Raw genomic sequence first — 15,238 nt, 5'->3', positions numbered from 1 at the left:
CACATCTCGGGGGGGGGGGGGGGGGATTTGCTCTGACCCCTCTGACGGGCTCTGCCCAGGGGGGTGGGAGTGGGGGCAGGAGCCCCGCTGGGGTCGCCGAGAGCCCCAGGCCGGTGGTTGCCGGGGGCACGTCCCCGCGGCAGAGCGGAGGCCCCCGGTGATGCCCCTCGGCCGGAGCGGGGGGCTGGGAGCCGGCCGCAGCCTCCGGAGCTCGCCCGTCCCAGCCGGTCCCGGCTCGGAGGAGCCGCCAGAGCCCCGGGCACCCGTCGGGCCCCGCTGGGCGTAGCCGGGCACTGCCCGGGCCCGTCGGCCGCCGCCTGCGCTGCGGCGCTGGGCCGGGAGGAGCAGGAGGGAAAAACACCCTCGCGGTGCAGCGCTGGGGGTGTGGGGGCTCGGGCCAGCCCCGGCAGAGACCGAGCGGCTCCGGGCAGAGGCCGCAGCGGCCGCGCCCTCCCCGGAGGGGCCGAGGCGCTCTCCAGGCCACAGGAGCCCTGCCCGGGCCCTCCCGCCCGCTCCGCGACTTCGGGGAGAGAGCTGCTGCGGGAGCCAGGACCCCCCTGCAGCCCCCCGCAGCCGCGCGGGGAGAGCGGCCAGCCCTCGCGGAAACCCCCGCGGCCCGGGCACGGACAGGGCAGAGCCTCACCCACACACCACACAGCCCTTCCCTTTAAGTACTTTATTAAATAGTTTCAAAAAAAAAAAACAAACCCAAAACCAGAAGCAGAAAGACTCAGAACTACCCCGTCCCTCCCAGCTCGTTATAAACTACCACCAGCCTGTCCTCACGCCCTGCAGCGCCGCGTCCTGCCCCGCTCCCGGCGAACACGTCAGCGGTGTTGGGGGGCTCCCCCTGCGGGACTCCCCCTGCGCGGCTCCCCCCGCGCCCCTCCCAGGCTGTACAAAGCTACACGGGGCTCACACGCTTCCCACCCGAAGCCACCAGGCGCCGGCTCCAGCCCCCCCAGACCCGGGGGGGCCCAAGGGAGCTCAGTGCGCCCCGAGAACAGGCGGCCACCGCCAGGTTTTGTGTCACTCCTCGTCCAGCCAGAGCCACCGGCTCCCCGGGTCCTGCAGATTCCTGAACGCCCCAGCGCAGCTTCCCCCTTCCCCACCCGCCCCCCACCCAGGAAGTTTATAAAATAGGGGTTTACTTTTTTGCTTTTTCTACAAAGACAGCGGTGGGATTTCCTTTGCAACAGCAGAACAGTCTCCCTGCGAGGTAGAGAGTTAATTCAGGGCTGACAGATCCTAAATTCAAACCAGTTTGTCTTAGTTGAGGTAAAATTCAGGAGTTTATAGTAAGTTTTGCAGTGCCAGAGGGCCATCAAGATTCCTCGTTGCCAGAGTCATCGTCATCACCATAACAGCTGTCTGCTTCCTCCTCCATCTCATCATCCTCGTAATAGTCATCGTAGAAGAGGTCTGAGCCCTCATCCGGGGCCGGAGTCTTGGTCTTCACACAGTACTCCGCCAGCGTGGTGGGCACCTTCACGCCATCCCGCTCGGCATCCACCTTCGTGCCCAGGACCTGCTTCCTGGGGGCGAGAAGCGGCGGGTGAGGACAGAGCTCTGCCCCGCGCGCGGCTTGTCCCGTCCCCCCTTGCGCCCCAGCTGGCGAGGGGCAGCGCGGGGCGAGCGGCGGGAGCTGATGTGGCTACTGGCGTGTCCCTGCGCCGAGGGACCCCCTGCTCAGGAACTCCACGTGTCCTGTGAGACGGCCCTGACAGCACCACGGCCACTACAAACCCAGATGCCCGGCTCCAGAGCTGGGAAGAGCCGGGGTTTGGGCTGAGGGCAAAGCTGGGCTCAGAACCCAGCCAAGCTTCTCCTGAAGCCGCGCTCAGAGCCAGAATCCTCCCTCCTCCCAGCCTGCAGGTGGGACCCAGGGCAGGACACACCCTCAGGGTCCTCCGCGTCCCACAAAGTTACAGCAGCGCAAGTCTTGACAGCGCTGCTGGGCCTGGGCTCAGCTCAGCACACACCTGATGATGTCTGTGTACTCCCGGTCCTTCCCTTTGCTCTCCTTCCACTTGCGGTACATCACAGAGGCGTCCACGTTGGCTGGAGAAAACGTGTTGGGTTCATTCAGCAGCGAGATCACGCTCAGGAGAATGGTCCTGGGCACCGATGAACAGAGGCAGGTGAGAGCCGAGGCGGGTCCCAGCGCGGCCGCGTCCCGCGGCAGGAGGAGAGTCCAGGGCTGGCACCCCCGCCAAGGCGAGCGGCCGGGCAGGGGACAGCCGCGCAGGGGACAGCCGCGCAGGGCTCGAACGTGTTTGCTGTTCTTCAGCAACACACGCAGCCCGAGTGCCAGACGCTGCCCTTCGACCACCTCCAGGCACCGCCGCAGGCTTCGAGCACGGCAGGCCGTCCCCAGCTGCCTGCTCCCCCCCCCGCCCGCAGCTCCCTGCCCGCAGCTCCCTGCCCGCGCAGCCCTCACCGCACGTTCTGAGTGGGGTTCCACCGCTCGGACGGCAGCTCCCCACTCTGCGGGTCGTCCACCGGCGGGTGGAGGATGGAGATGCAGACGTCACCGGTCTGAAAGCACAAGTGAAACGGGATCCTCAGGAGCTGCTGCCCCAGGAGCCTGCTTGCTCTGCCACTTCGGCTTAAGCCAGCTGAGGCAATCCCAGCCCGTTCCTTTGGGCCCTGGGAAGGGGCAGCACAAGCGTGGTCCCCACTACGCTGTCGGCAGCCTCGGGCCTTGGATAATCACCCCGTGGTCGCCAGCACGGCACGGACGGGGCTGCCCAGCCCTCGGCTGTCTCAGGCCCCAGCGCAGCCCTCCCGGCGCCCACCCGCCCTGCGGGCAGCGACCCACGGCGAGCACGCGGCCCCGGGGCCACACACACTGCCCGCTCTGCATCCACCCTTGGCACAGGCACAGCCCCGCCAGTAGCCAAGCGTGGGAGCCTCCAAGCCTGGAAAGCCAGGCTGCCCTGGAACCAGCTCCAGCACACGAGGCCAGCTGTCATAAGCTCGTTAGCTGCGTTTCCCGTGCCAGGCACTAAATGCCAAAGGCGCTGGGTTTCCAACGCCGTGCGCCAGTGCCAGACAAAGGCTGGCATTTTCACCAGTACCACCGGAGCAGAGTGACCGGCCCCCCGCCCACCCAAGACGCCTCAGGCGGTCCCAGGTGACCTACCTCGTAGATATTGGGGTGCCACATTTTGGTTAAGAACCGAAAGGCAGGAGGAGAATAGGGGTAGTCGATGGGAAACCGGAGACGAGCCTGCAAGGAAACGAGGAGAAGTGAGCATGGGCTCATGAGAAGGAAGGGAAGGAAACCACAGATCTCCCGACACCAGCAGGAAAAAGGAACCTCTGCCAAGCCCAGTTGTGCTCCTGCAGAGACGGAGCCTCCGCGCCCGCCAGCTCCGTGGGCAGGACACAGGCAGTGCCACCACGCAGAGGAAGGCAAGTGATGGGCCGCGAGCTGCGGCAGCTCCTTCACCACCATCCTGCACCGTAACCTCTCCTCCACCGCTGCCCACCGTGCCGAACCGGGGCTCTCCGACGTGCAGGGAGGCAGCGGGTCCCAGGCTGAGCACAGCGGCGGCTCGCAGGGCTGGTGCGGCACACGCCTCACACGCTCACTGCCCCCTCCCACACCGGCACCCTCGGCACAGGGTGACGACACCGAGGGCTTCTGGATGGCAACCAGCGGTGGGGCGAGGGCCTCGTGGCTGCGAGGGGGCAGACGGGGCTGGGAGCCGCACGCCTGGCCAAGCCGAGCGGCACTGGGAGCCGGACTGTGAGCCTGGGGTCATCCCCAGTCCCGCTGCCAGGGACACGCGATGGCCACGCCACCGGAGAAAAGGCTATTTACCCCTCAGAGCTCACAGGGAAGGAAGCATCAGGTGCTCGGTGCTCCGATTTACACACTGAATCTCTAAAAATAGCTTGTCACCACTGGAAAAAGAGACCAAGTCAAAACCGGCCGCAGCGTGTAGCTCAAGTGCTAAAAATAAAAGCAGACGAAGATCACGCTGCAGCCCACGGCTCCAGCACCAGCACAGGCAACTGGCCCGCGCGGCCTCTCCTGTGGGCGATGGCCACAAAAGAACAAGGTGTTAAGGCAGGTCAAAGAGACCCGCTGTCGGCTCCGCGTGAGGAGGCTGGGGCGGCACGGAGACATACGGCAGCACCCCCCAACCCCCAGAGAGCTGCCACCCCAGTCCCCGGTGCCAGGCGTCCCACCAGGACGGGGGCAGCTTCTCCCGCGCCGCTGCACAACCTGCGGCGACTGTTGCAGCTTTTGGGTGTTTCCAGGCTCTGGAAGCAAACTTCCAGACCAAGATTCAGCCACTACTCCCAATAAGCCAACGGCCAGAAACAAACAAAAAAAGGGTGAAGGTTTAAAACACACAGCAACACCCTGAACACTTCTTGCTCCCTCAGCTCGTGTACACGAGAATTCAGACGTCGGATCGGTGAAGCCACAGCGCGAACTACCTCGGCTCTGCCTGGAGCGACCCGGGAGCGCTGCTCCCCCATGGAACGAGCCCGGCGCGGGCCCCATTCAGGATGGAACTGCAAACCAGGCTTCAGATGGTTCTGGAATTACAGCCTCGACAATAGGCAACGCTGCCAAAGCCAGTCGTCAGCTAACGGCCATTAAAGGATTAGTGTGGAAGGCAGAGACAGGTCTGTCCTCCTCCCATCCTGCCTTCCCAGGCCTCTGCCCTCCGCCCCCTCCCACCCTGCCAGGGTCTGGCCCCAGCACAAGTTGATCTTATGGCAAGTCCAAGGAGCCCCCGACCATGCCAGGCCCGTCCCTACGCCCATCACCACCTCGCCTGGGCCCTCGTCTGAGCGCCCCGTGCTCCGCAGCATGGGACAAGGGGTGGAAAGAAGGAAAAGCGAGGTGGCAGCTGGGGCTGGACACGGTTTGTGTGTGTGCGGAGCTTCAGGCAGGCCAGGGCTGTGCACACACACACAGCAACACGCGGCCTGGCGCTGGGCTCCGGCCAAACAGCTGAACTCCGCAGAATAATCCCCTTTGTTGTGCCAGAGGGGATCAAAACAAAACCAGCCAGAGGCAAAGCGATCCCGAAAGGGGGCTCGGAAAGCAACCCTGCTTTGCTGTGCACAAACAGGCCGACGTCACCAGGAGCTGGAAGAGGACTCGGCCCCTTCACGCTCCTCTTAAAGTCTCATCTACTGCCACCAACTGCGCTGAGCCTGGTTGCTCTTGGGCACAACCCGTGAGCGTGAGCTGCTGAAAGGGTGAGAGTTCAAAAGGCCTTGTGCCAACAGAGGCTACGGAAAAAGACTCCATTTCAGTGAAGAGATAAAACCTGACCCTGAAGCATCGGACTTGCCTGCCACTGCTCCATGGAAAAAACAAACCACCCAACTTCTCGGGCACGTCTGACCCTCGGGCTGACTCACCCCGGGTGCATCCCCACCCTGCCAGCAACAGGATGAAGACAGAAGAGCTTACAGAGGAGGAGGGAGGATGAGAAAGAGGAAGAAAACAGCTACGCAGGTTGCACAACACCTGGGACGAGCAGATACACATCCTCCCCGCAGGGACTGAGCAGTCAGGCCACAGACACCCTCTCCCCCCTCTCAAAGCCCAAAGAAAACCACAACACCCGCTCCCCACCCAGCTCGAGCTGCTGCGCTCGGCCTGAGCCGTCCGTGCCGGCACAGGAGAGTCTTTGTCTCTTCCCTCTGGTTTGGTGGCGATGGCCCAGATCCCCCCCAGGAGAGGGGACAGCAGCCACTGCAAGCTTGCTCTCCTACACCCACAGACCAAGGGGATGGAGGGGGCAGGAAGGAGCCTCAGAGGCAGAGCCCCGCGGGGGCCAAACACCCCGTCCCACGAAGGGAACCCTACCCTTCCCTTCCCTTCCCTTCCCTTCCCTTCCCTTCCCTGGCAGCACCCACCTGCGCACAGGCTCCCCCCTTCGCCCCGGCTCCCGCTCGCAGATGCCCCAGGAGCGCCCCAGCTCCTGCAGCCCCGGTGACCCCCGGGTGTCCAGCTCCAGACCCAGGTCTCCCCCCCGAGCGCAGGGCAGCACCTGCCACCCCCCCACACCCACCTGGACCTGACCCTCCCAAACCCCCTCTCTCTCGCCCCACAGCCCCCTCCCAGGGTCCCTTCCCAAGGCCCCCTCGCCCCAGCACATCCCCCAGGATCACCCACTGACCTTCACCCCAGCTCCCACCTCCGCCCCCCACCCACACACCAACCCCCAGAACTTCACCTCCTCGCCACTTCGGTCCTCCCCACCACCACACACCCCCCTGCTGCCCCCAGCCCCTCACCTTGAAGTACCCGCCCTCATAGTAGGTGTTCGGGGGGCCGAAGATGGCCACCTCCCAGTTGTAGAGGTCCCCCTCATCCACCAGGTTGACCCGGAACCCTTCCACGGGCTCCTCCTGCAGCCCTTTGAGCTCCAGCAGCAGGGCCTTCTGCGAGCTGGGCACGAGGGGCCGCGCCATGCCGAGAAGCCAGAGTAGGCCGCGAGCTAAGCCGGGGGCTGGCGTAGGCGCGACAGCCGCGGTAGCGGAGGGGGGCGACGGGGACGGGTCCTGCTGCTTCGCGGCCACTCCGAGCGCAGCCGCGCGGGGCACGACGGGAGCTGTAGTCCGCCCGCGCGGGGCGGGGCCAGCTCAGTCTCCTCCCACACGGACGTCGCCCACCTATCAGAGCGCGCTGCCGGGCGGTGGGCGGGATCATATCAGGCTCCTCCCCCAGGGCACCGCCCGCCTATCGCAGCGCGTCGCCGGCGCGGGGGGCGGGGCTTCTTCCCGGCAGCCTCCGCGGCGCGGCGCGTGCTCGGTGCCTCGGGCCGTCCCGGGGCCGCGTTAATGGCGCCCGTCGAGGGTCCGGGCCCCCGCAGCGATCCCCGCCCGCAAACCCCCCCGCAGCGCTGCCGGCTGCGATCCCCACCCGCAAACCCTCCCGCGCACGGGCTCCCCGCTCCCCCACCGCGGGTGGCTCCCGGCCCACAGGGCGCCCTCAGCGCCGCTGAACCCCAAAAGCCCAGCCCGGACCCCGGTGCCGCAGCCGCGCTGCTTCAGGTCGGCGTTTAGTGCCAGTGAAGGGGTCGAGGCCCCCCCGGGTGACTGCACCTGTTGGGCAGAAGCGCTCAGTGCGGTTCCGGCGCCTCCGTAATGGCGTTGGACGAGGCAGCACCTGGAATTCCAGCAGAGGCTGCTCCTGGCACGGGCCCTGTGGAGACGATGTCCCAGGCCCTGCCGGTTCCCACCTCCCCCCGTGTCACATCCCGTCACCCGCAGCCTCACCCAGACCGGCTCCAGCAGCACCGCTCCCGCCCGCAGCGATCCAAACATCCGCTCAACACAACAAACACCCCGGAGCGACGGGCACCCTCCTCCCCGCTCCTCGTGTTTCGGCAGCAGCTCCACGTGCTTTGCGCTCCCGTCCCTTCCGCCGGGCGGGTGCTGCAGGCTGCCGACATCAACCCCCAGGACAGGCTGCCTCGAGGATCCGCGCGCTGCTGCGGCGGCTCATCCTGGCACTAAGCGCTGCCAGGCAGTAAAGAAATTAGCCACTAAAAAAATAGTAAAAAGCTTTAATGTCTTACAGTAAACCAATAATTGCACAGTATAAATAATTAACACAGACAAGTTCAAATAAATAACACATGGTTCAACACGCATCTCTGTTCAAAGGCAAACTATGACCTCAGGGAAGGGGCTTTGTCTCGTCCCAAATCATTATTGAATCTGTAGCACTTTGCAGCTTCACTTGAGAACTCGTCGCTCCAGCATGAGCTTTGATCTCGAGTCCGGACCACGGCGGCCAGGGGCGGTTGGGTAAACACGGAGCGAGCAGGTGGCAGGGACAGCTCATCGCCTCGCAGCTCAGCTGCTGGCACGACTCCCGCTGGCTCGCGGCCCTGCCCGGTGAGGTTTGCTTCCCAGTCGGCCATTTCTCATCTGCTGTGCGTTTAAAACATTTTGCTTAATAAAATAACGCTGTATCTCACACCGGCTCAGCCCCTTATCTACCTGCGAATCCTCACAGGAGTCTGTGAGGCAGACAAGTGTCATTCCCCGCTTCACAGGGAGGTGTGAAACAAACCCAAAAGCAGAAACAAAGTTCCCCGCTGAAGCTGCAAAACACGAGACTGCCAGGGCGAGGACGATCTGCAGGACATCTGGAGGTCCAGCCCCACGTTTAGCTTATTCGGGCTCATTTTTAACGACTAACGCTGCCCTACAGGTTACAGACCTCCTTACAAGTTCCCAGTTAACACCTAAAAGAGATTTACTAACGCCAGCTGGATCGGAGGAGCCGCGGCTGGGAGAGGCACAGCGGCTGGGGACACGTCCTGGGCACCTGTCACGCTTGGGACAAGGAAGGGAGCGTGGGAATCGGGAATCTCTCGTCGGGCAGACCCGGGCTCTCCAGACAGCGCCTGACCAGCCACCGTGCTCGCCGTCCAGCTCCAGGGGTGCAGAGCCTCCTTCGCGTGAGCGGCTCTGCCCGGAGCGCTCGCGGAGGTCGCAGCGGACGCAGTCAGCATCGCTCCCACCCGGGCGTTACTCAACGGGCTTCACTTTCGCAACGAACAAGGCGGTGGCTTTCTTCAGGAACTCCTCCCTGCTCATGGAGGTGCTCAGCTTCCTCTCCTGCAGCGCCCGGTCCATGGCCAGGGCCAGCCCGTCCGGCCCCAGCTTGGAGCCCGCCTCCAGGTAGCGGCTGGGGAGGGAGAAGTGGCCGGCGCCCAGTGCGTCCTCCAGCGCCCGCAGCACGGCCTGGCAGACCCTCCCGTCGGCGGCGCCGGAGCCGCCATCCAGGACGCCGAAGAGCGCGTCTGCCTTGGCCGCGAACTCCAGCAGCACGAAGCAGGTGAGGACGCCGTAGCGGAAGACGTCGAAAGGCACAGCCTCGTGGTCGCGGCAGCGGACCCGCCCCAGCAGCGCCGCCGCTGCCTCCGCCGGCGCTCCCCCGTGCTGGCAGATGCGCCGCAGCAGCTCGCTGTACAGCCGCCCGTCCACACCCGCCTTCCGCCGCCGCCCGCCGGCGCCCAGCACCTCGTAGGCCGCGCCGGCGTTGCTGTCGAAGGCCGTCCTGTCGCGACACGGCACAGACACAGACACGCGGCCTCACCCCCCGCCCGCTCTGAACTACAGCTCCCGGCGTGCACCGCGCGCGCGCCCGCCGGCCGGCGCAGGGAGGCCGCTGCCGCGGGGCACGCCGGGAGCTGTAGTCCGCCGCCCGCCCGCCCCCCTCCCGGCCGCCGCTGCCCGCACCTGTGGGAGTGGTGAGCCAGGCGCACGTACCACAGCGCCCGGGCCAGGCGCTGCGGCGGCCCCGGGAGCTCCGCGGCGGCCTCGCCCGCCGCGCCGGGGCTGCCCAGCACCAGCCGCTCGAAGTAGTCGGCCAGGAAGGAGACGGGCTCTTCGGGCCGCGCCTCCAGCACCTTCAGCAGCGCCTCCCGCACCATGGCGGTGACGCCGGCCTGCAGCAGGAACTCCGCCTCGCTCCCCAGCCCGCCGGCTGCCGCGAGACCCGGCTCCGCCAGCCCGCTGCCCGCCGCCGGGACCGGGGCCGGGGCCGGGGCGGCGGCCGCCCGCCGCTTCTCGTACGCCGCCATCTTGGCTGCGGGCGGCAAAGGCCGGTTCCGGCCATCTTGGGCAGCGGTTCCGCCGGGGCCGGAAGTTTCCGCGCCGCCATCTTACGCACTGGCAGCCAATCGGGAGGCGGGAAGGCAGGCGAGGGCGCCGCCATTGGGTGAGGCCGCGGGCCGCCATCTTGCGTGTGGGCAAAAGAGTCGTCCCCGCAGCTGTCAGTCGGCGGGGCGCCCCGGCCGCCATGTTTACTCCGGGAAGTGCCCCGCCCTTAGCAACCGGGCGCGCGGCGGTCGCTACGGACGCTGCCCGGGGACCCCGCCCCGCGCCCGGGGCCTCCCGCGGGGACGGTACCGGGGAGGGGCCGCCCCCGCCCCGGCCAGAGAGACACTTGCTCAGGGTTCAGGCAGGAACAGCCCTTTACTGCAGCCCCCGTCCGCCCGCCGAGGCTCCTCCGCCCGTGCCGGGGGACCGCACCCCCCCGCGCCCCGGGCTGCTTCTGGCCCCTCGGTCGTGACAGACGACCGGGCCGTCGCTCTCCCGCCCGTCCGCCGGGGTGCGGGAGCCCCCGAGAGCCCCCGGGACTGTCCCCGTCCCCCCGGCGCTGCCACGTCTCTGCTCGTCCCGTCCCAGCCCCACCTCGCGCAGGTGGTCCCGGGGCTCGCAGCCCCCGCAGGCCTCACGCACCGGCTCCTCGGCGCGGGCCCGGCAGCCCGGCGGGGCCCAGTGCTCGGCGGCCCCCGGGGCAGCGTGGCCTTCCCCCCGACAAGCCCCTCAGCGTCCCGGGCAGCAGCAGCAGCTCGGAGGTCTCGGTCCCAGAGCATCCATCCTGGGGTGGGGGCTGCTCAGCAGTGGAGAGGGCGACAGCGGGGACTGGTCCGGGGGGCTGCGGGCATCTGCAGGCACCTCCCGCCCCTAGGGCAGCTCGTACCGGGCCCTGAACCGCTTCCACAGGCGACGAGACACGACGCCGGTCACGATCAGTCCCAGGAGCGAGACCGTTGACCCCATGGCGACGGCAGGGCCGGTGCTGCGCGGATCTGCCAGGACACGAGAAGGATTCATCACTGCAGGCAGACGCTGCCCACGCCAGCAGATCCCGGGGGTGAGGATAACACCCCCTGGCACCGAGTGTGGCACGAACACACCGGGCCCAAGCGGCTGGGGCACAGGGAGCGGCTGCAGGCCGCCACTCACCGTCCGAGACCGTCAGCTGCAGACTGGCCGCCTGGGAGCGGTGGCCCAGCAGGACGCACTGGTAGTGGCCCTGGTGCCGGGGCTCGGCACGGTCCAGCCGCAGCGTGGAGCCGCTGCCCGCCGCCTCCTCCCGGTACTGCGAGAGGGCCACGGGGGTCCGTAGCCAGCGGACGGTGGCGTTCCCGCCGCACCGCGCGCGGCACTCAATGCGCAGGGCCCTGCCCCGCGTCCCGTTGGGAGGCAGTGACCAGATGCGCAGGCTGCAGGCGGGCACCGTTCCCGTCCCCGTGCCCTTCGCCCCCGGGGCAGAGCCCCCACTGAGGCCGCCCGCAGCTGTCCCCTGCGCCTCAGCCCCGGGGCTCGCGGTGCCCGAGTCGGGGAGCGTGGTGGTGGCCGGACGTGCCGTGGGGCTGCCTGGGAGCGGGTCCCGGGGAGCGGGGCGCTCTGGGGAGGGCGGCTCGGTGGCAGCAGCCGGCTCCAGGACGGTCTTGGCGCCAGGCTCCCACGCTGTGGCGGTCAAGGATGTGCTGGGATGGTGTGTGGGGACACTGGGCTCCGGGGGCAGTGCTGTGGTGGTCACAGGCCCGGCTGTGCTGAGGGCCCCTGTCAGAGCCGCCGCTGGCCAGGGGCTCCCTGTGGAGGTGGCCATGGCCACCAGCTGCTCCGTCACAGCTGTGGACACAGAAGGTCACAGCGGCCTCGCCACAGCCCGGAGCTGGGACGGGGCCTCTCTGGCACACATTGTCCCCGTGGGGTGACAGCCCCCTCCGCCCGCACTGCCCCATCCTCCCCCACCCCACACACCAACTGCCCCGGGCAGGGAGAGGCAGCGAGCGGGAGCAAACCGGCAGCCCCAGCACGGCAGCGGGGATGGGGACAGGGATGGGGACGGGAGATTTGCAGAGCGGCGCAGAAATGGGGCTGCTCCCGCTCCAGCAAAGCTGTTTCAAGCAGCACAGGGCAATGGGGGGCGGCTCCGGCAGACGGGGCAGGTCCTGAGCTCCCCCCAGCACTCACCCCCAGCGCTCACGGCCACCGACGCCACCCGGGTGAAGTTCTTCTGCCCGATGCTCAGCGTCACCTCACACCTGAACTCCACCCCTTCTCCCACCTCCTCCCCAGCCACCGGCAGCGTGGACACGATGTTGAACAGCTCCTCCTCGGTCTCGGTCACATCGAAATCTGCCTCCGGCAGCGCCTGGTCCCCCCGGTACCAGGAGAGCACCAGCCCCGTGAGCGGGTAGACCTGCCCGGCCGAGCAGCGCAGGCTGCCCGGCTGCCCCGGCTCCAGGGCGCGGGGGGTCGCCTCCAGCTGCAGCGCGTCCGGGAGGGCTGAGAGAGGAGTCGCAGCGTCAAGTGGTGATTTTTGGCAGCCGGGGGGGAGCGGGCTGCCTCGGGGATCCCGGACTTGGCCAGGGAGGCGGCGAGGGACAGGCTGGGGGATGCTTACCGTAGACCCTCAGGTTGACAGTGCGCTGGTAGCGCTGCCCGTGGCAGGTGCCGTGGCAGCTCTTGGTGCCCCCCGTGGCGACCGCGGCGTTGCTGACGTGCAGGATGCTGTGTGTGGGGAAGGAGGTGATGCTCTCCACGTTGGTGTCCAGCCCCTTCCACTGCACCGTGCCGTCCGCGCAGGCCAGGGAGCAGTTCAGCTGCGCCGAGCCCCCGAACCGCACCACCGGCTCCGGCGGCACCAGCACCAGCCCGTCAGCGGGTCGCCCTGGGTGGAGGAGGGAGGGAAAGGGGGTTAAGGGGGGACGGTCACCAGAACCCCGCTGCCTACGGGGCCAACGGGACACTGGTTCCCCTGTTTGCCAAGTGGATGGTCGCGCTCAGGCACCGCAGAAGCTCCATCGCCATGGGGGGGGCACTGCTCGTTAGTGGCGGCTCGTTAGGGGAGGCTGAGGCGTCCCTGCAGCGCTGCTGTGCCAGGGCACCGCTCGCCGCCCCCCCGAGTGCCGTGGGGCCACCAGCCCAGGGCCACTGCCAGCCTGGGCCTGCCCTGTCGCCGGCGTTGCCGCTGGATCCGTCTCGGTTTACCACTGAGATTTTCCAGCCGTTTCTCGGGGAAACGCGCCCAAACGCCCCTTCCCCCGGCTCTCACCCTTCGCCAGCGTCGCGGCCGTTTGGCAGCGGGACAGCGGGCGCAGGCCGGGCTCACGCTACCGCGTCCGTGTGGGACACGGCGGCTGCCGGGGGGCGGCAATGGAGACACCCCGGGGCAGCGCAGCGGGTTGAGGGATCGGGACTCACCGCTGCAGCCCCACGGGGAGCCGAGGAGGAGGAGGAGGAGGAGGAGAGGAGCCGGCTCCATCGCTCAGAGGGCCAGCGGCGGGCAGGCAGCAGCAGGCGCTGATTTTCCTTCCTTCCCTCCTTCCAGGAGCGAAGGCTGGCGGGACTGTCTCCTTCTGGCCGCCAGCCCCGACCTCAGCTCTTCTTAAGGTCTGTAGGAACCGCCCCCACAAGTGCCGGCCCCGGGGGCTCCGCCACTTTCCAGCCCAAGGGGTATTTCCAGAGGGAGGTTTCCAATTTTTTTCCCAAGTTCAGCTCTTGCACAACACCCAGCTCCGCCGCCGACGGCCGTGCTGGCAGCCCCAAACCCAGAGAGCCTTGGCCCAAAGCGTGGCTGCAGGGGCCCCCTTCCCCCCCTGGCAGCCCTGCGCAGGCACCTGCACCCCAAGGCGCGGCTGAGCCCCGGTTCCTTCCCTGGTTCTCACCGGGCTCCACCGTCCCCCCCCGGCAAACCAGCCCTTTGCACCCCCCAGCACCAACAGCTGAAATGAGCCGGGGGGGGGCTGAGGCCGTCGCAGACCCCCACCCCAACAGCGGGGCCAGGGCCCGTGTTCAGCACCGCCGGGGTGGAGGGACGGGAGCCCACGGCCGCGGCGGCTGCCCGGGGCACGTCCCAGCAGAGCCCTGCGGGGGCTCGGGAGTGGGCAGCCCCCCTGCCCCCCGGGTGGCCCCGACTACCCTGACTTGGGGTTGGGAAGGCGCCGCCCCAGGGCAGGGGGAGGAGGTGACCAGCCCCAGGCTCGGGGGCCGCAAACAGCGTTTATTGGCAGAACAGGGCGTCTTCAAGGGTGAACGTTGGTGTTTCTGGGAGGGTCGGTTTGATGGTATCGATGGAGAAAGTGTTACCACGTGGAAGATGTTTGTTGCCCCATGTCCTGTAGCCCCTAGGCCCCGGCACAGCCCCAGCGCCTGTCCCCTGTTCACAGCAGGTCCGGCACCACTTCCCTGCTCCTGCCCCACTGCCCGGGGAGAGACGGGCCCGATCCTGCCCCATCTCATCCCGCCGGGCCGCGGCCGAGGCCGGGGAAGGTGCCGAAGGGCGGGGATGGGCCCAGCCCTGCACCTCCCGTCACAGAAGGTGGAAAGTCGGCGCAGGACCCGGCCCTTTCCCATCTGGGAACTCTCTGGAGAGGCAGCTCTGGGCACTGGGCGCGTCGCGCATCCTTTCAGGAGGTCGGGTAATTAATGGTCCCAGGTCCAGGAGGCCTCGGAGCAGGGAAGTGCTCTGTAAACAGCCGCCATCAAATATGCGCATTCAGCGAAGCCAGTGATTAATGGCTCGGGGGGTTTTTGTTCCTTCCATCCTGTGTTAACAGAGACACTTCCCGGAGTTTCCAGCGGCCGCGGGAGCCCCCGGCGTGGGCCCAGCCCCTGCCCGCACGGGCCGGGCTCTTCCCAGCAGCGAGCGGGGGACGCCCGAGGCCACGCGCGTGGGGCCGGGATTCGCCTCCCGCTCCCGCTGGCGCACGAGGCCGGTCCCCCCGCGGGCGACGGGCGAGCGAAGCCCCGAGGTAGCGGTGGGGGCGGCGGGGCAAGCACCGAGCACCGAGTGACCTCATCGGGGGCACCGAGCACAGTTTAAAGAAGGGAACTACCATCCTCACAGGCCACGCTTGCTGCTACGCGGTTTTGGGGCAAGAGGGGCAAAACACAGTTAAAAAAATAAATTATCCAAACCCTGGAAGCCGCTCTTGGCTGGGGCCCGGTGCAGCTTTCTGCCAGGGCTCCTGCAACGACGGACCAGCAGCGACAGGCCCGGGGGTGTCGGTCCCAGCCTCTCCGCGCCCACCGGCCACCAGGCCCCGCACGCAGGGGGTGTGGAGCTGCGCGGCCTCCGCCCATGAGCTGGGCACAAAGCGGCCGCTGGGGACCGGACCGATGGTCCCGCGAGAGGCGGCTCCCCACAAGCCCTTGGCAGCGCACCCCAAGGCCCAGGTGCCCTCAACAGGATGCGCCAGGTGAGAAAAGAAAAACCCCTAAACCAGCATCTGAACTGGAGTCGAGCACTTACGGAGCAGACTTGCTCTGGTTTTTTTTAGAAAGCTTTCCCAGACGGGTCATCAGGAGATTAATAGCTGCCAGAAAGTCCAGCGCCTGTGAGACGCTTCCTCCGGGTCGGGGCTTGCAGAGCACTTGATGCCACAAGTGCCCGGGAGCTGCCCCGGCCTTGGCCGCGGGGCTGGACGGGCAACGTGGA

General features: G+C 67.6%; 3 protein-coding genes across 5 annotated transcripts; all 3 read right to left on the bottom strand.

Moving 5' to 3' along the window:
* Window positions 1-661: 661 nt before the first annotated feature.
* On the bottom strand, window positions 662-6,575 carry CDC34 (cell division cycle 34, ubiquitin conjugating enzyme). Of its 2 annotated transcripts, none has more exons than XM_074808746.1 (5): window positions 6,277-6,575; window positions 3,146-3,232; window positions 2,441-2,538; window positions 1,983-2,117; window positions 662-1,535 (listed from the first exon to the last, which is right to left on the bottom strand). In XM_074808746.1, exons 1-5 carry the CDS (start codon window positions 6,451-6,453, stop codon window positions 1,325-1,327), a joined length of 708 nt encoding a protein of 235 aa, XP_074664847.1. In that variant the 5' UTR covers window positions 6,454-6,575; the 3' UTR covers window positions 662-1,324. The 2 variants fall into 2 exon arrangements, with proteins under 2 accessions (XP_074664847.1, XP_074664848.1); XM_074808747.1 differs by lacking the exon at window positions 6,277-6,575 and adding an exon at window positions 3,323-3,487.
* A 958-nt stretch (window positions 6,576-7,533) lies between these two features.
* TPGS1 (tubulin polyglutamylase complex subunit 1) lies at window positions 7,534-9,585 on the bottom strand. 2 transcript variants are annotated; one of them, XM_074808865.1, is made up of 2 exons: window positions 9,238-9,585; window positions 7,534-9,055 (listed from the first exon to the last, which is right to left on the bottom strand). In XM_074808865.1, exons 1-2 carry the CDS (start codon window positions 9,579-9,581, stop codon window positions 8,524-8,526), a joined length of 876 nt encoding a protein of 291 aa, XP_074664966.1. In that variant the 5' UTR covers window positions 9,582-9,585; the 3' UTR covers window positions 7,534-8,523. The 2 variants fall into 2 exon arrangements, with proteins under 2 accessions (XP_074664966.1, XP_074664967.1); XM_074808866.1 differs by having other exon boundaries at window positions 7,534-9,040.
* Window positions 9,586-9,956: 371 nt separating this feature from the next.
* Window positions 9,957-13,433, bottom strand: MADCAM1 (mucosal vascular addressin cell adhesion molecule 1). The gene is made up of 5 exons (XM_074808745.1): window positions 13,003-13,433; window positions 12,203-12,469; window positions 11,770-12,084; window positions 10,753-11,424; window positions 9,957-10,595 (listed from the first exon to the last, which is right to left on the bottom strand). The coding sequence occupies exons 1-5, from the start codon at window positions 13,061-13,063 to the stop codon at window positions 10,471-10,473; spliced, it is 1,440 nt and encodes a 479-aa protein (XP_074664846.1). The 5' UTR covers window positions 13,064-13,433; the 3' UTR covers window positions 9,957-10,470.
* Window positions 13,434-15,238: the final 1,805 nt, after the last annotated feature.

This window comes from Strix aluco, chromosome 29, assembly GCF_031877795.1.
Source record: "Strix aluco isolate bStrAlu1 chromosome 29, bStrAlu1.hap1, whole genome shotgun sequence".
NCBI classification, from domain to species: Eukaryota; Metazoa; Chordata; class Aves; order Strigiformes; family Strigidae; genus Strix; species Strix aluco.
The sequence above is the reverse complement of the archived record's forward strand: the minus strand, read 5'-3'. Positions and strand labels throughout refer to the sequence as shown.